Source organism: Tyto alba, unplaced genomic scaffold (assembly GCF_018691265.1).
Source record: "Tyto alba isolate M040663 unplaced genomic scaffold, T.alba_DEE_v4.0 Super-Scaffold_40, whole genome shotgun sequence".
Taxonomy (NCBI): Eukaryota; Metazoa; Chordata; class Aves; order Strigiformes; family Tytonidae; genus Tyto; species Tyto alba.
In genome coordinates, this window is record NW_024881316.1 from 784,094 (window position 1) to 803,267 (window position 19,174).

General features: G+C 45.6%; 1 protein-coding gene across 4 annotated transcripts in view; it reads right to left on the minus strand.

Annotated features, from left to right (window-relative positions):
• ARMC2 (armadillo repeat containing 2) overlaps positions 1-19,174 on the minus strand; it is a 111,947-nt gene that overhangs the window by 63,812 nt on the left and 28,961 nt on the right. For 2 of the 4 annotated variants that reach the window (XM_033005689.2, XM_033005688.2), the window contains exons 2-3: positions 8,307-8,528; positions 6,920-6,992 (exon numbers count right to left, since the gene is read on the minus strand). In XM_033005689.2, the coding sequence (XP_032861580.1) occupies positions 6,920-6,992; positions 8,307-8,524 (291 nt within the window). In that variant the 5' untranslated portion in view covers positions 8,525-8,528. Of the gene's footprint in view, positions 1-6,919; positions 6,993-8,306; positions 8,529-13,001; positions 13,097-19,174 lie in introns of those variants that run through there. The other 2 variants (XM_042803525.1, XM_033005690.2) reach the window with 2 other exon arrangements.

The window sequence follows — 19,174 nt, forward strand, 5'->3', positions numbered from 1 at the left end:
ATTGGCATTATTAAACTGTTCTTATCTCAGCCCGCGAGTCTCCCTTCACCCCTCTAATCCCTCCCCCATTCCCAGGTGGGGAGGGGGAAGGGAGGGTGACCACCTGCGGGGGTTGGTTGCTGATCAGGCCCAAACCACAACAGTTTTTGGCACCCAACGTGGGGCATGAAGGATTGAGATAACAACAGGTTGATTTGTGTGCTCTTCTGAATTTGTTAAAATGTCGACTGCTCATCCTGCTATAATGTCAATCGAATGGTTCCTGGAATCGTGGTCTTCCTTGTTACAGTTGTGTTATACGTCACCTTACTTGCCATATATATTCCCCATGCTGCTGCTTATCACCCATGGGAGTTGGATTCAGATTGTTGCTTTGCTGTACTATGTAATACTGATTTATGGCACAATAAGGTTGTCAGTCCTGAGATTAGTCTGGTATCTGTACTCAGCATGGTCATCATCTGTGCACGTGGGAGGTCAGCTAGTGGAATGGGTTAACAATTACACTCTCTCCCGTTTCTCTGCGGAGAGCCAGACCACAGAGGAGATATCTTCTTCCATTTCTCTCTTCACCAGGCTATTCACAAATGTGTTTGAGTATGTTGGGAGTTTTGAAATTCCATGGGATATTCACACTAATGTTGTTGTCTCACTGCTGGGAGCTGTCATGCTCCTGAAGGCTGTTTGGGTTGTGTTTAGGGTTAAGCGACCATTTCTGAACATCACTCGGAGATCCCCCCCAAGGTTGGAGGGTTATGAGTGGCTGGGGGTGTGGGATAGCATGGGCAAGTACTTAGGACAGTGGGCACCTCCGGTGTCCTGGAACTTCACCCCTGAACAAGTGCAGGATCCTGAGAAGCTGGTAAAATATTTAGAAGAGATATGCTGTCATCCTGGTAACTCAAGAGAGACGCGGATCACGGCAACATGCTGGGGACTGGCCCATGCCTACCGAGCCCTGCTCACCAGTATGCAGTGTCCTCAAAAAAAGGAGGTCTCTGGATCAGAGAACAAAACAACAAGCACCACGGCCGCTCCGACACCCCCACCAGATACTGCAGCTGCTCCAACACCCCCACCAGGCACTGCAGCCACTCAAACTCTGGCAACAGACACTGCAGCTACTCAAACTCTGGCAACAGACACTGCAGCTAATCCGACCCCTACAACAGGTACTGCAGGTGAACTAGAGAACCAACCCACGACTGTGTCAGTTGTTCCTGTACAGAAGAAGAAATATACAAAGAAAACACCCTGCCTTGTAAAGGATGAGGATGAACCAGGGCCATCACGAGAACAGGAGGAGGAGGCAGAACCAGTGGTAGTCACCCGATCTCTATCCCTGAGTGAGCTGCAAGACATGCGGAAGGATTTCAGCCGCCAGCCAGGTGAGCATCTCCTTACCTGGCTGCTCCGATGCTGGGATAGCGGGGCCAACAGTGTGGAATTAGAGGGGAAGGAGGCCAGGCAGCTTGGATCCCTGTCTAAGGAAGCAGGCATTGACAATGTAATTGGAAGAAAGACACAGACCCTCAGCCTTTGGAGGCGACTTCTGTCAGGCATAAGGGACAGATATCCCTTCAAGGAAGATCTTGTATGTCATTCAAGCAAGTGGACAACCATGGAGAGAGGCATCCAATACTTGAGGGAACTAGCCGTGCGGGAAATGGTTTATTTTGACCCAGATGATGCACGGCTACCCACAGACCCAGACAAAGTCCAATGCACCCGGCCCATGTGGCGGAAGTTGGTACGGAGCGCGCCATCATCACACGCCAATGTATTAGCAGTAATGGACTGGCGAGACGAAGACAGACCAACTGTGGATGAGCTGGTGCGTTGTCTCCAGAACTATGATGAAAGTCTCTCTCCCTCCATCATCGCAGCCGTGAAGGAACTAAAGGAACTATCCTGCCAACTCAAAGAGGACATGTCTTACTCTCCGCCTGCATGGACTGAAGTCTCAGCTATCAGGAGCAGACGGTTCCCTACTCAAGAGAGACAGTATACACCACGGCAAGACCCATGGTATTACCTGTGCGACCATGGAGAGGACATGAGGAAATGGGATAGGAAACCTACCTACCTTCTAAGAGAGCGAGTTCAAGAGTTGGAAGGAAGAATGGCTAAAAATCAAGGTTCTTTCAAGAGAAATGCTGCTCCAGTCTCCAGTAATCAGTTGCCCAGACTGAGCAGGAGGGTTGACTTGGCTGCTGTTCCTATGAGGAGGACTCCTGGTTCGTATTTACAAGAAGTAAGTAACCGGGATGAGACTGAGACCCGCACAGACTACACTAACCCCTTCATTGATAATGGATACTAGAGGGGCCCTGCCTCCAGCCAGGTGGAGGAGAGGGACAACCGGGTTTACTGGACTGTGTGGATTCGATGGCCTGGCACATCTGACCCCCAGGAGTACAAGGCTCTGGTGGACACTGGTGCCCAGTGCACCCTAATGCCATCAAATTTTAAAGGAACAGAGCCTATTTGTATTTCAGGAGTGACAGGGGGGTCCCAACAGCTGACTGTGTTGGAGGCTGAAGTGAGCCTAACTGGGAATGAGTGGCAAAAACATCCCATCGTGACTGGCCCAGAAGCCCCATGTATTCTTGGCATAGATTACCTCAGGAGAGGGTATTTCAAGGACCCAAAAGGCTACTGGTGGGCTTTTGGTATAGCTGCCTTGGAGACAGAGGAAATCAAACGACTGTCCACTCTGCCTGGTCTGTCGGAGGATCCTTCCACTGTGGGGCTGCTGAGAGTTGAAGAACAACAGGTGCCAGTTGCTACTACAACTGTGCACCAACGGCAATATCGCACCAACAGAGACTCTGTAATTCCCATTCACCAACTGATTAGTCAACTCGAGAGCCAAGGGGTGATCGGCAAGACTCGTTCACCCTTTAACAGCCCCATATGGCCAGTGCAGAAGTCTAATGGAGAGTGGAGACTGACAGTGGACTATTGGGGCCTGAATGAAGTCACACCACCGCTAAGTGCTGCTGTGCCAGACATGCTGCAGCTTCAGTATGAACTCGAGTCAAAGGCAGCCAAGTGGTACGCCACAATTGATATTGCCAATGCCTTCTTCTCAATCCCTTTAGCACCAGGGTGCAGGCCACAGTTTGCTTTCACCTGGAGGGGTGTCCAATACACCTGGAATCGGTTGCCTCAGGGGTGGAAACACAGTCCCACTATTTGCCATGGACTGATCCACACTGCACTTGAACAGGGTGAAGTTCCAGAACACATACAATACATCGATGACATCATTGTATGGGGAAATACAGCAGAAGAAGTTTTTGAAAAGGGGGAAAAAATAGTGCAAATTCTTTTGAAAGCTGGCTTTGCCATAAAGCAGTGTAAGGTCAAGGGCCCTGCACAGGAGATTCAGTTTTTAGGAATTAAATGGCAAGATGGACGTCGTCAGATTCCGATTAATGTGATTAATAAAATAACGGCTAGGTCTCCACCAACCAGCAGAAAGGAAACACAAGCTTTTCTAGGTGTTGTGGGTTTCTGGAGAATGCATATTCCAAATTACAGTCAGATTGTAAGCCCTCTCTATCAAGTGACCCGGAAGAAAAATGACTTTTTATGGGGCCCTGAGCAGCAGCAGGCCTTTGAACAAATTAAACACAAAATAGTTCATGCAGTAAGCCTTGGGCCGGTTCGGGCAGGACAAGATGTTAAAAACATGCTCTACACTGCAGCTGGGGAGAATGGCCCTACCTGGAGTCTTTGGCAGAGAGCACCAGGCGAGACTCGGGGTCGACGCCTGGGATTCTGGAGTCGAGGATATAGAGGATCTGAAGCCCATTATACTCCAACTGAAAAAGAGATACTGGCAGCATATGAAGGGGTCCGAGCTGCTTCAGAAGTGATTGGTACAGAAGCACAGCTCCTCTTGGCACCCCGACTGTCAGTACTGGGCTGGATGTTCAAAGGAGGGGTCCCCTCGACACATCATGCAACTGATGCTACGTGGAGTAAGTGGGTCACGCTCATCACACAGCGGGCTCGAATAGGAAGCCCCAGCCGCCCAGGAATATTGGAAGTAATCACAAATTGTCCAGAAAACAAAGATTTTAAAATGTCACCAGAGGAAGAGGTGACCTGTGCTGAGGAGGCACCACCATATAATGAACTACCAGATAATGAGAAGAGATATGCTCTGTTTACTGACGGGTCCTGTCGCATTGTAGGGAAACATCGGAAGTGGAAGGCTGCTGTGTGGAGCCCCACACGTCGGGTCGCAGAAGCTGCTGAAGGAGAAGGCAAATCCAGTCAGTTTGCAGAAGTGAAAGCCATCCAGCTGGCCCTAGATAATGCTGAGAGAGAAAAATGGCCAGTCCTTTACCTCTACACTGACTCACGGATGGTGGCAAATGCTCTGTGGGGGTGGCTGCAGCAGTGGAAACAAAGTGGCTGGCAGCGTAGAGGCAAACCCATCTGGGCTGCCAACTTACAGCAAGATATTGCTGCTCGGGTAGAGAACTTGTCTGTGAGAGTACGTCATGTAGACGTTCATGTACCCAAAAATCGAGCGACCGAAGAACATCGAAACAACCATCAAGTGGACCAAGCTGCTAAAATTAAGGTAGCTCAAGTGGATCTGGACTGGCAACATAAGGGCGAAAAGTTTACGGCTCGATGGGCCCATGACGCCTCAGGTCATCAAGGAAGAGATGCAACATATAGATGGGCTCGTGACCGAGGGGTGGACTTAACTATGGACATTATATCACAGGTTATCCATGAATGTGAGACCTGTGCTGCCATCAGGCAAGCTAAGAGGTTGAAACCTCTTTGGTATGGAGGGTGATGGTTAAAGTATAGATACGGGGAGGCCTGGCAGATTGATTACATCACGCTCCCACAAACTCGACATGGCAAACGTTACGTGCTTACAATGGTAGAAGCAACTACTGGATGGCTGGAAACATATGCTTGACCAATGCCACTGCCTGGAACACTATTCTGGGACTTGAAAGACAAGTCCTGTGGCGGCATGGCACCCCGGAAAGAATTGAGTCAGATAATGGCACTCATTTTCGAGATAATCTCATAAACACCTGGGCAAAAGAACATGGCATTGAGTGGATAGATCACATTCCCTATCACGCACCAGCCTCTGGGAAAATTGAGCGGTACAATTGGCTACTAAAGACCATGCTGAGAGCAATGGGAGATGGGACCTTTAAACACTGGGACACACATTTAGCAAAGGCCACCTGGTTAGTCAATACTAGAGGATCTACCAACCAGGCTGGCCCTGCCCAGTCCAACCTTCTGCGTACTGTAGATGGGGATAAAGTCCCAGTAGTACACCTTAACGACATGCTAGGAAAGACTGTCTGGGTTATTCCCACTTCAGGTAAAGGTAAGCCCATACGTGGAATTACCTTTGCACAAGGACCCGGGTGCACTTGGTGGGTAATGCAGAAAAATGGGGAAGTCCGATGTGTGCCTCAGGGGGACTTAACGTTAGGTGAAAATAGCCAATAAATTGAACTGTATTAGGTCAATCACCAAACAGCCCTATCAATGCATCGCTATGATTGACACATATTATATAATGGCATCGCATTCATGAAGGAACACATAAACTCAAAGTAAGGATTGGCTTCAGCAACCGATGCCCAGCGACTCCCATAGACCATGAATACAGACAGTGTCGGATGCATCAGCCACCCGTTCCAACTGTAACAGGGACTGCACGCCTTCCTTCTGCAAGGTCACCTGGTCACCTATTCCCTACTGACCAAGAATCACCCTTCCCGCCTTAAAAGACTATTATGACAGATGGAACGCAAAGTTATGAACCAAATGAACTTATGATACATTCTGCAGTGATGGCCCAGTGACTGAGGGAATGATGTCTGTGTGCACATGCCTAAAACCCAGGAGAAAGGACAACGATCAATTAGACTGTATTGGGTAATATGGAACTTGAGCATAACGTAAATGAGATGGAATAAGGGGTGGATACTGTCTTGGGTTTGGGCTGAAATAGAGCTAATATTCCTTTTCAGGGACTAGATGAGTGCTGTGTTTTGGATTTAGTTTTGGGTTTGGTATGGGAAGAATGCTGATAGCACACTGGTGTTTTCAGTTGCTACCGAGACTTCAAGGACTCTCCGACTCCCCATGTCCTGCCCGTGCGCAAGGGCACAGGGAGCAGGGAGGGAGCACGGCCACAGCACCTGACCCTAACTGGCCAGTGAAATATTCCATATCACGGCACGTCATGCTCACTGTATAGAGGAGGGGTGGTTGGGAAGGAGCTCTCTCTCTCTCTCGCTTCCGGGATTGCAATTGTGGGATCTTGGTATCTCGGGGTCGCTGGCCGGGAACGGGCTGGGTGTTGGTCAGCAGGTGGTGAGCAATTACGTTGTGCATTGCCTGTTTATATATTTCTTTTTGTTTTCCCCCCATCATCGTTATTGTTCTCATTTCATTGCCATTATTAAACTGTTCTTATCTCAGCCTGTGAGTCTCCCTTCACCCCTCTAATCCCTCCCCCATTCCCAGGTGGGGAGGGGGAAGGGAGGGTGACCAGCTGCGGGGGTTGGTTGCCGATCAAACACCTTCTTAGCAGCAAGGAAAGGTTGCTGGCTCATGACCTTTTCTATTTCAGTAATCTTACACAGGAAAGCTGATTCCATTATGCATCTTCCGATTCTTGCTAATATCACTTAGAATTACAATCCAATACAGCAATATTTAAATAGTTTAAATTCTCTTCAGGTTTTTTTTGTTGGAAAAAAATAGACAAAACTGACTTTACAAGTCTCAGACTAACATTACAACAGGCTTCTGTTTCTCTCCAACCTATTTAAAACCATATCTTTTCCTAACACTACCAATATACATATTTTTATGTCAGTATTGCATGAGTCATTTCCAGAGTACTCACATGATCCAGTGGAATAAGACGAACACCAGACACTGGTCTTGATTCAGTCAAATCAAAACTGGATGCATGAAGACTAGCATAAAGAAATTAAACATAATATGAATAAAGCAGACCCAGTGTTTTGTTTTCTGTGGGGTTTTTTTGTTTGGGTTTTGTTTTTTTTTTTTAATTGCATGCTTCTTCCCTTTGCCAATGAATATGGTGAAAAGGAGGAAGAAAGGAGTGACCAAGCACTTTTACGTTATCACTCTTCTTCCAGGAATGTTATTTGACTTTGATATCTGGGAATCCAGCAGCATCAAGGGAGAAGAATTACAAGATCACCTGCACACCTGCCATGATAGTTTATTTCATACATATCTGTAACAATTCTCTAAGATAAGCCTAAATTCATGCACAAACCCAATTATGGTTAGTGCCCAAGCTACCTGACACGAGCTGCAGAACACTGCAGTGCAGAAAACCCAGGGTTTGTGCAGGCATGAGCATGCTCCTTCCCATGCGCAGGAGAAGCACAGACAGAACAAGCACAGATGTCAGCCAGAGGGACGTTGTTACCTGGTCACCAACAAAAAGCCAAGTCACTCCCAGGCTCTCGCCTTCTGTAAGGGCACAACACTATGCAGTTAGGCATACTGGATACATTGAGTGCCTCAAGTCATGCTGCCATGAAAACAGCATGGACACTTACTTATTTGTATGGCCATTCAAACATGTTTCACCATTCTTTCTGCCATGCCTGACACCTAACATTACAAATACAGCGCATATCTCCTCCCTACAGTTACTACAGAATTTGCATATAAGGAGAGCTAAAAAATTACTGGGAAGTGGATTAAAAAAAAAAACTAGTATTTTTTTTTCCTCTTTTGTCACAGGAGACAGATCTATTGAGCTCTGTGAATTATAGTACATAACAAAACTCTACAGAGAAATAATTTTGTAGTAGTATAAATTTTGTTTAAAAATGACCATTTCAAACTTCAAGACCTAAATTTTGTATTTAAAAAGATCTAAGAACACTCTGAAAAAAAGATCTAGCATACAGTTTATGTGAAAACAAGCTAGCTTTCACAGTTTCAAGGAAAAGCTAAAGACCAGCTCAATTAAAAGCATACATTGTCTTAAGAAAAAGATGAGTTACAGACCATTTTTCTATACTATTCTCCACATACAAAACTAGTGTAATAACTGCCTGTGGTAGCTCTAATCCACAGGAACTTCCTGGTCATGTAGATTAACACCAACAGTAAGGATCATTAGAAGAACTCAAAGGATGTGATTAGGAATACAGATTAACATAGGAAAAAAATCACTGGAAACATAATTACAGAATCAAATCTCTTGCTGCTAAGGGACATTTGAAAAAATCTTAAAGCCACAGTACCTAAAAACTGAAGGGGGTCTATTTTGACGAGCTCGTGAGGATCCAGTTCCAAAAAGTTTCCTTTCATCCTCTGTAGGTGTAAACGGTCTCCGAGTTCTTAGTGTTCGTAGAGCGTTTCTGGCTTCATTTATAATCTCTGAACTGGTCTTCTGCCTTGGAACTGAAAGCCTGTAGAATGGTTCTGCCTTTTCTGTACTGTTATTCTTTGAAGCTTGCATTCCTCTGCAAAGTAGTGCACAGGAAGAACAGTGTACAACATACATGGAAGGCACAGAATATACTCCTAGTTTTAAATTACAAACTATTAATCCATCAGTGGTTATGCTACTGTAATGTAGTTAAAAATGATATTACAACAAAATCCTAGACAGTGCTGAAGTAGTAGAAAATAAAGCTCATTGATACTGCACTTCCCTGTGTTTCTCAGTTCTGTAGCAAAATATTGAAGAAGAGAAGAAAGCATCTGACATGGAGAACCTTTAGTTTTTAGAGGGAGCTAAAATATACAACAATCAGTACCCACAGTGCTTTCTGGGCCAAATGTGGCACTCTTCAACAGTACAGAAAACCTGTTTCTTAACACGTGATTACTTATAAAACATCACAGAAAGTCAATAATATGCTGTAGAGAAACACTTTCTTTCCAATGAACTTAGGAAATACACAATATAAGCTAACCATCTTACCACGTGCAGCTTCCTAATAAGTCAAACAGGTATTATTATCAGAAACTGAAGCACAGTTACCAGTAATTGATAAGCAGAGACAATGAAGAACAAGTAATTAATTTTTTTCTGAGAGAAATGCCTCTCCAATTCACCCTCAAGCACATGCAAAGATAATACTAAAGTAAGATAAATTATCAACCCAAACTTTTAATCAGTGTTCTGTCCTGCTGCATCTTCTGGCAAACGCAGTGGGCAGTGAAAGACTTGCTTCATCGTCTCTTGAGCCCCCCAAAATCAATTGCTATCCTGGTGCAGTTCTCTGTGGATACTATCCTTGTCATTTTACAGCAAAATTATCATAGGCCTTAAACCATTCAAAATTCCTTTTCTGCTTTTCAAGCTTACCTAAAAAGAAAAATATGTTTCTGCGCTGTCTGTGACTCAGACCATCTGGTAACTTCCATCCTCTCATATAACTTATGACAATGAACCAACACTAGATCAGACACTGCCATCTTGGTTATTTCTCAACTACGAAGAAAAAACCCCCTATTTCTCTAGTTCCTTAGTTCACTTCTTCCTGTTCTGCATTTTTACATTTCCAACTGCCTCTTATGTTCTTTCTTCGAGAGCCTGTACATTCTGGCACAGTTTCTTTAATTAACACACAACCCAACCACTTCAGCTGAACTACATAAGATAAAATTGGATGCTAAGGAACAGTGCAACAACCTCTTTCCCTAAAAAATGCATAATTACAAAACACAAGAACAGATCAGGAGCCTGAGCCTGTCAGTGTTTTTAATCTTTCTGACTGCCACTAATACACCCCTTTTCTTCACTGTGACTGAATTTGGCTCTCTATGCTCCCTACTATTCCCTCTATTGCAACATGATTCAAAAGAGTTAAGTATGGAATTCCACTGCTGCAGTCTGTTTGAAGCAATTATACAGCCATTCCTCACTGAATAGGGAAGGTAGATTACCATTCCCTATTCTCCCAGCTACTGGGAGTCAAGATTTTGACCTTTAAGTGGAAGGTCGTCTGCGCGGGCCATGTGTCAGTTACTATCCAGCATATATGGAAACAACAGGAGTGAATAAATACTAAGACATTATCAATGTGCTTCTACAAATCAAAATCTGAATTAATTCACATTTCTTCTTTTCTGGTCTATATATTTCCATCCACTTTGCTAAATATTAAAATAAATTTTCTCAAGTAATCTCACATCTTACATTTAATATCTGAGGAACACCATTTTCTTTAGTTCTTAAATCTCTGTGCTCTGACATTGATATGTGTATTTTATGGAATTTACGTGTATGTTCTTCATAATTAAACTAAGAAGCAACCTGAGAGATATGATGTGTTTCGGTGGAACAGCACCATCAGTTTTCGATTTTGTTAGTTCTACTATCAACTGTACCTTTTCTATCCTAGAAGTACATTTGCCATAGTTGAGACCCAAATTCCATTATAGTAACTTTTTGTTGAAGCTTTCACCTCTTACCTATTTCTTTTAAACTGGAAGAGGAACTTTTCTACTATGAGCTTAATTAATTAATTACTACTATTTGGGCACTGTTAGCCCTTCCAGCCCCTTAAAAACAAAGTTTTAATAATGTTGCAAAGGGAACCTATGACTTGGTTTGAATGTTTGCCTGAGCTCACTGCTGCATTGCTACCTCAGCAGAGAGGGGGAGAGCAGAGCCTTTCCCAGCTGCAGGAGCAGCCAGGCTGGCGGGCAGCAGCCCCCGCTCGCCGGGGTAAGGCAGGGACGGAGCGAGCCTGGAGCTGTCACAGGGGGGACAGCAGTGAGTGGAATTTAAGACTTACCACTGACCCGATGAGAGCCTTAACACTTCATCGTGTTGGTGTAGGGTAGTATTATACACATTCAGAATTGTGGTAGGGATGCAATACCAATATAGTATTAATTGATATCCCGCAGTTATTAGCCAGAAAACGTAACAGAACACAGAGAAACAAGTAAGCAGTGCCATCAAATATGAGATGTGTATATATATATATATGATAGGATAAGAAAGCTTACTCATTCTTGCAAGCATTTAAAAAACATGAGTAGTTATCTGAATGAGTTTGGCTACCGTGCCATCACAGGACAACCACTGTCTGCTTCTCAAAGACACAGAAAGGCGATTTGCACTCTTTTATTTTATAATGCCTAAAGCTGAAACATTTAAGCATCAAGCAATTGCTCTGCTGCAGCAGCACTCAAGAAAGAAGTTTCATCCGCTCCTCAGCATCCCACACCCTAGAAGCTTTGAGGAAGCACCTTCAGCTATACTATGCCAGCTCTCTTCCTAGAAAACTACTACATAGATCTGCGCATAAGGAAAAAACCCTCCAGACACCAGAAGCTTTCTTGTCTCTGATGAACATAAAGTACCTGAATCATTCAATTGCAATGTCAAAGACTAATTTAAAATACGGCACAACAAATGAGTGCAAAAAGCAGAAAGCGTAAGTTTTGGATGAAGGAGCAGCACAAGAATGGAAGGGAAACAACTGCACTGGCAGCTCAGTACACAATCTGGTTTTACCCTTGTTTTTCATTGTTTATACAAGACTAAGCCCTGCCTGGTTTTGTATTTATTTGTATGACTTTCTGTTTTTTCCATACACTCTATACCCTTTTAAAAATAAAGTATCTTAGTTGCAAATAAGAAATAATTCCAATTATTAGTACTTCTTTCTGAAAATCCAGCAGCATTCCCATTTTGCTCCCCAATCCCAGCAGGGGACAGATAAAGGGAATAGTGCAGTGTCAATGGGTACAGCACAACTGGTATGCACAGATCTTGTCCCCCGCTGCTGCCACCATTTCCCAGGTAGCCTTTAACTTGCACAGATGAAGAGCTCCTCTCTGACTCTCTACTGGAAAGTAGAAGAGTATTACACCCATGTCTGACAAGCCATGCTTGGGCTCTTGTCTTTTTTTCCCTGGTTGTTTACTCCAGAGGTCTGGTCTTTGCTGTACAGGAAGATTTGAAAGCGGTAGATAGTGGTACAGGATCAGAGAAGCCCACGTTAGATGTAGCTATCTCCAGAAGCAAGACAGCTGCACCCTCACACCACTTATCCCAGGTCAGTTGGCACATGAGAGAAGCACGGCTGACTCCGTCAGATGTGGCACCACGCTGACTGTGCCATCCTATCTCCCATCTCAAAACCAGTGTCATTTACTGGCTAGCGTACAGAGTGGGTATGCTTGCAACCACTAAGTACAGCGAGGAGAAACCCTGTGCTCAAGCTGTGAACACTCCGCTCACTGAGCTCTGAATCCAGGTTCTGTCTGCCCAAGCAAACCTCTAAAATAGTTAGCACCCAAATACAGGTTTAGTAAGAGTGAACTAATAATGGTTATTATTGGAAATAATTTAAAACATCAGTAACTCATCAATCACACCTGATACACTTGGCAAAATTTTGCAGCAGAGAAATCACTATCGAAAAGAAATGAGAACAAAGTCACGAGAAATTGAGCCTGCAGTCCTCCACCGAGCAAGGGTTTCAGTGCGCCCGCCAAGAGAAACTCCCCAAACCAGCAGCACCTGTGGAGTAAAAGCCGACCCAGGCTTCGCGGCGTTACCAACCCAAACCCAGCGAAAAAAGTCTCTTCCCCCGAGCACGGCGCGCAGGAAGCTGCCGGGAAACCCACCGGAGGTTCCCCCTCCCCAGCCGCTTCTGCAAAGCCCCCCGCCCGACCTACCGCACCCCCCAGCCCGGGGGCTCCCCGGCAGCCCCCCGGGAAAGCGCGTTCGGGGCCAGGCGGGGCCGGGCTGCCGCCGGCACCGGGCGCTGCCCGAGGCGCTGTGCCCGCCCAGCGGTCCCGCCGGCGCCCCCTCCCCACAGCGGCGGAGGGGGCCGGGTCGGGCCCCGCTCCCTCTCGCCCTCCCCGCCGCGGGCGGCCCCGGCGACCGGCGCCCACTGTTCCCATGGCAACAGCGCACGCCGTGGCCGCCGAGCGAAGCGCGGCAGCCGGGCGGGGCCCTTACTCACCTCCGCCGAGGCAGACCGCGGCCCGTCGGTGTCGGTGTCGGTACCGGTACCGCTCCGCTCGCTGCCCTCGGCCGCACCTGCGGGAGCGCGGGGGGGGGGGGGGGGGGGCTGTGTGTGTCAGGGTGTCAGTCAGCCCAGAGGCCTCATGGCGCCTGCGCGGCCAGCTGCGCGCGCATGCGCAGCGCGGCGCCGGCCATTGAGGCGGGCTGCGCGGGGCCGGGGCGGCGCTGCCCGTCCCCACCGACCTCCCCTCAACCTGGGGGCGGCGGCGGCAGCGGGTCCTGCTGCAGCGTTGGCGCGGAGGATGGTGCTTTTTTCTGGTGGAGGGCACTTCCCTCGGCCTGCTTGGTCCCACGTTTTAGGGCACGGTAGTAGCAAGTGGCAAAAGCCCTGGTCAGGGTTGACAAAAGTTGCTCCGTTTGGAAATGCTGGAGGGGGGAAAGGGGGTGACCTGTTACGATGCCGTCTCTCCGAGTTCTGATTTACAGATTGGAAACGGATACGTGGCAGGTTTCCCACAGTAAAACGAGGGGAGTGGGGCGCAGTGCAGCAGCAGCCACCGCCAAACCCCATCCTGGGCCACGCTGGTCAGACACCGAGGGCTGGGTCACTCGTCTTCGGCGGCTTCGTGCCGGGCCAGAGGCACCATCGCACCCCTTGGTCACCTCCTGTTCCCTGGGAGGCCGAAAGAGCCTTTTTCACGTTGTCCAGAGCTTCGCACAAGCCGGTCCCACAGGCTGGAGAGCTCCGTCGGAGCGGCACGAGGGGGGTTGCTTGTGGTGTCTCCCCCCAAGCTGCCTCCTGGGCACAGGCCTACCAAAGGTGCACCCACCTCCAGGTTTCGGGACCCCGCTGGCCGGTCGCCGGCCACTCGCCCAGCAGCTCCCTCCCTCGCGTGCCTCTTGCTGCTGGCACGGGTAATGTGACCGCGGCCCCTGTCAGAGAATCTCCAGACATGTAACAACAAAGACAGGCCTGTTGCGGCAAGTGGGTTGCTCATGACTGACAAGGACAATCTTTGTTCGCTATCTCTGAATGCGTTTTGAAATTTATCTGAAAACTGCAGTAGGAGGGTTGGTTATTACCTCTTTGTGAATAATAGAAAAATGCAACAAATCCAGCTCCACACGACCAAGCTTCTTCCTTGGTTTCTTTATAAGATACTTCAGATATATCTGAAAGCAGTCTCTGAATAAATTAATTTTGCATATATATTTATATGTAAATATATATATATCTTACTGACTTGAAGTTCCTTTTACTAATTGCTTACTAACATAACTTTTACTTCCTCATGTTTGGACATTTTAAATTTAATTTGTCTTTCTGAATATTGTTATAAGCCAGCTATGCCCCTTTCTTCTAGAAAAACATCCTCTTGCAGTTCCTCTTTTGATTCTGACAGGCATTATGATAGCAGTAAAAACATCTCCATGTGTAACCCTACCCGGTTTACACAACACAAGCCATTATCTCTGCTAGCTTCTACTTTATCTCTAATTATTACACATCTAGCCCTCTTTCTTCTGCAGCCAAGTTCAATACCTCAGAAATAATGAAAACCTTCTTACTATTGTACTTGCTGTTCTCTGTATATTCTTCCTTAAAAGCCGAAAGAATGTGTGTGTGTGTGCATGTGCATGCACACTATTTTCAGATCATTCACAGTTAGCTCATTCTCTGTTATTCTGAACATTTCTTTTATTGAGATAATACAAGCGAACTTTCACTGAAAAATGCGTAGATCTGTTTCCTGGTAAAGCCAGTCTGAGTCTCTTTTTACTGTTATCATCTCATCATTCTTTAAACAATTTTTAAATCCACTCAGTTAAACCGACGAAGCCTTCCTTCTTGGCTTCTTCTTTAATCCTTTTCATATGCACATTATTTCTCTCCTCTCTCTATTTTCTAGGTCATCAAATTGAAGAGTTAATTTTTTATTGAATTTCTGAGCTTTGGCAATTGTAGCAATTATTTCTTTTGTGATGTCTCTCTGATATGTCTCATCTGTTACAACTTTCTCACATCCTTTTTCTCATGTGCTTTTTATTGAACGAACTCTTTCAGCACCTATTTTAAAATCTAGTACTCAATTAAATCTCCTTGTTTGCAATAACACTGCTTTAGGATGGAAGTATCAAAACATATAAACTGACTTGGTCTAGGCAATCCAGCTTTTGCTCAATAGATTGCTGAGGTAAAAGCAATATGTTCGGAGCAGTTCTAACTAATGAAAAAATACCAAGTATTCAATTATATCATCTTCATTCACACTATTTTTTAGACTTGAAAATCATGAAAGGGATTTTGTGCTGGTATCCAGTCTCAATTTTCAGTTTGCCTAGCTTAAATTTGTCTAGAAAGGAAACTTATCTGGGTATCCAAGCATACAAGGCTTATATTTCAATGCAATTCAGAGTTAGTTAACAGTGTTAAACACTTTGCCTGCCAAGTGCTCATTGATCGTACTTGCTGCTTCTTGTTGGTGACCTGTAAGAGCTGCCTCCACTGCAATTTCAGCAACACAAGTGGCAATGCAATCCAGGTTTTCCCCCTATTTCTTTCCTCTTTTTCAAAACAAAACAACAGTCCTACCCCCAATCTGGACAAAAATCTTCCTGTCATGCTTAACTTTGCATAGACCATCTGGTGTGTGCTGTTAAATAAGCTGTGTGTTTTGTATCACTTGTAGCTCATTACAAAGGCAGGTGAAGCAGTTCATTTTATGGCAGTTAGAAGCAATCCCTGTACTAGGAGACCTACTAAGTTTTAATCAAACAGGTTTATGAAGCTCTTCATTATATGCAGCAGGGAGATGTGTCACAGGAAAAGTGCACTGGGTATATGATGTGATGACTAGTTGGTGGATAAGGTGGAAGCAGTGCATGCTGTTTATCTGAAGTAAGGCTTTTGACTGTCTCCCGTTACCTTGCAAACTCACAAATCCATTTAAGTGGATAGTGAGCTGGATTGAAATCTGGCTGAACTGCAGAGCTCCAAGGGTTGAGATCAGCAGCACAAAATGCAGCTGGAGGCCGGTCATCCAGCAGCATGCACCCACCAAGCTTGCTGGCGATACAAAACTGGGTGGAGTAGCTGGTACACTGTACAGTTGTGCTGCCATTCAGAGGGACTGTGACAGGCTGGAGAACTGGGCCAGGAAGGATCTCAAGAGGTTCATCAAAGGGAAATGTTAAGTCCTGCATCTCTGGAGGAATAACCCCAGGCATCAGTACATGCTGGGGGCCAACCGGCTGGAAAGGAGCTCTGCAGAAAAAGGCCTGGGGTTGCTTGACACCAACCTGAACACAAGTCAGCAGTGTGCCTTTGCTGCAAAGGCAGCCAGCAGCCTCCTGGGCAGCGTTAGGAAGAGCATTGCCAGCAGCTGGAGGGAGGTGATCCTTTTCTTCTGTGCAGCACTGATGAGGCCACAACTGGAGTGCTGGGTCCAGTCCATGGGCTCCCCAGTACAACAGAGACATGCACGCACTGGAGTAAGCCCTGCAAAGAGCCACTAAGATGACTAAGGGACTGAAGTATCTTTCATATGAGGAAAGGCTGAGAGGGCTGGGACTGCTTAGCCTGGAGATGAGGAGGCTCTGGGTGGGATCTCATCAGCATGTATAAATACCTGAAGGAAGGGTGCAAAGAAAATGGAGGCAGACTTGGTGGTGCCCAGTGAAAGGACAAGAGGCAGTAGTCACAAATTGAAACACAGGAAACTCCATTTAAACATAACAAATTTCTATGGTGAGGGTGGTCAAACACTGGAACGGGTTGCTTATAGAGGTTGTGTGGTCTCCATCTTCAGAGGTATTCAAAATCTGATGGAAGAAGTACCTGAGCGACCTGCTCTAGGTGACTGCTTTGAGCAAGGGGGCTGGACTAGATGATCTCCAGAGGTCCCTTCCAACCTTAAATATTTTGTGATGTATTTTTTTTTTTTAATTCCTTAAAATCTTATTCAGATTTGGCTGAAATTTAAGATTTTGGAAATTTCCATGATCAATCTCTAGCTTGCATTGCTCATTGTGATTTGGTCACTGTGCCATTGCCCTGCAAACTCTGCACCTTACCCTCACTCTGGCCAACACCTGGTTCCCTCCATGCTTACTGTTCAGTCCCATCAATAAAAACCTCAGATTTCCTGGTGAGGTTACGTTGGCTTCCCAAGTGAAACACCCTTCAGTTGGTACATTTATGCTGTCACACGGCATGCAAGGACTTCTTGTACCAACTAAGCATTGTGAGCAATCTACCAGCCACACACCCCCTATCCAATCGCCCCACATCAATGACTGCTTTCACTGACTTCCTGTTAATTCTGCTACCTCTGCCAGTGACTGGAAATCCCTGGTGTGTTAGCGAAATGCCTCCTTTTCTTCCAGTCTGCCTTTTGACTCAATGAGATGGACAGGACTCCATATGACTTTGGTGTTGCTACTCAGTTTGAGACCCAAGTTTCTACAGCCAGAGCAGGAAGGGATACTTGGGGGAAACGGCCTTTTTTCAATAATAAATAGATATGGCAGGAAAATGTGAAGATCATGGAGGCCACAATTCAGTGTAAAGCCTAAAAGCTGAGATAAGAGCCAGTGCCGGGTGAAGAGGAAGAAGAAAAGGGAGTTTGTTTTCTCACAAGACACAACCTTAAGTTTAACGATCCAAGGTGTTCCTTTTATGACCAGCTGCTCGTGCACATCTTGTGACGGTTGTGCATTCATTACGGACAGCATACCGAGCTGGGATACTGCTCATGTACGTCTGCAGTGAACGATACCAAGAACTGGCTTAAATCAGAAGAGATTTTTGGAAACAGAGACATGGATAGAGTCAAAACTACTGAGATACAGAACCCCTTAGGGAGCTCACTGAACACATGTAGCTAATTGAGGAAGGTAATTCACTGCAATAAGGCTGGCATATTAACACAGGGATGTTACTTACTTTCTCAAGGTTTCTACATCAGCATTCCTTGCGTTTCCTCCTAACGCATTCTCCTGTCAAATTTTATCTACCAGCTGCTGATAGGAGGGAATATTAAGAGTATGTTAAGAGTACTGAAATGTCAGTATTTGGAAAAAGTCCAAAAAGTCAACCCCAAAACTTTTCGCAGAGCAGAAACAAAGCTATTGCAAAGCAGTGAGTGAGCACATTCATCATTTACAGAACACACTTGCTTTAAACCAATAACATGCAGTATCATTGGAACAAACCCAAGTTACTTTAGGTGATTTTTAGTGACAGTGGAACAAAATGAGCGAGCATATATTTTTAGCAAATAAGTCTATAGAATTTGGACCTCCTGATTTTTTTCCCAAAATCTAAGACAGCAGTCTCAGTCCATGTGCAGCACAGCACATACACAGTCGTGCCAGACCTTCTGTGTAGGTGCTAACCAGAGTTATCTTTGAATATGTGATAAACTGAACGTGTCCAGAGCACACTGCACTTACTTCATGTATACAGGCTGCCTGCAGACCACAAGTAATGCATGTCTGTAACATGTCAGACTCATTGTTCGGAAACTCATGCTACACATGCGGTTATGCAGAGGTTCAGCAGGTTCCATGAATGCATATGGTCTCTAAACTTTATGTCTTTTTCATCTATCTATATATTCTACATGTATGATAGCTATCTAAGGAATGCACTTGTTTCTAATACCTGGAAATGTCATGGAAAAAAACACTGCCACTGACTTTGTGCTAAATTCAGGAAACAGGACAAAACTCCATTCAGCAAATTAAGGGACCTCATGAGACCCTTCATGGGTTTTTTTGCAGGAGAATGCTAAATTGGAGTTTTGTGGTTTGGTGGATATTTCTGTTATTTCTTTTTCCAGTTACAGGGTTCTTGTTTTTACAAACACCTTTCCAACCAGAGCTGCCTTGTCTCTGTTGCCAGAGTTGGCTTTGTAACTCTATTAATGACAACAGAATAGATGGGGAGGAAAGCATGGGCTTTCTCCCAAATAACATTGATGTAAAATACTGTCTAGAGAGATCACCATGGAGAAGCACTGCTTTTGTTTTATGTATTCAAAACAAGATGGGACCGAATTGGACATAAACCTTATTTACTGTTCCACCACAGCTAGCAAAGCCCATTGTATCAGGTTCATCTCTTATTTCCAGTACATTACCCAGCATGAAAAGCCTGTGCAGCAGGAA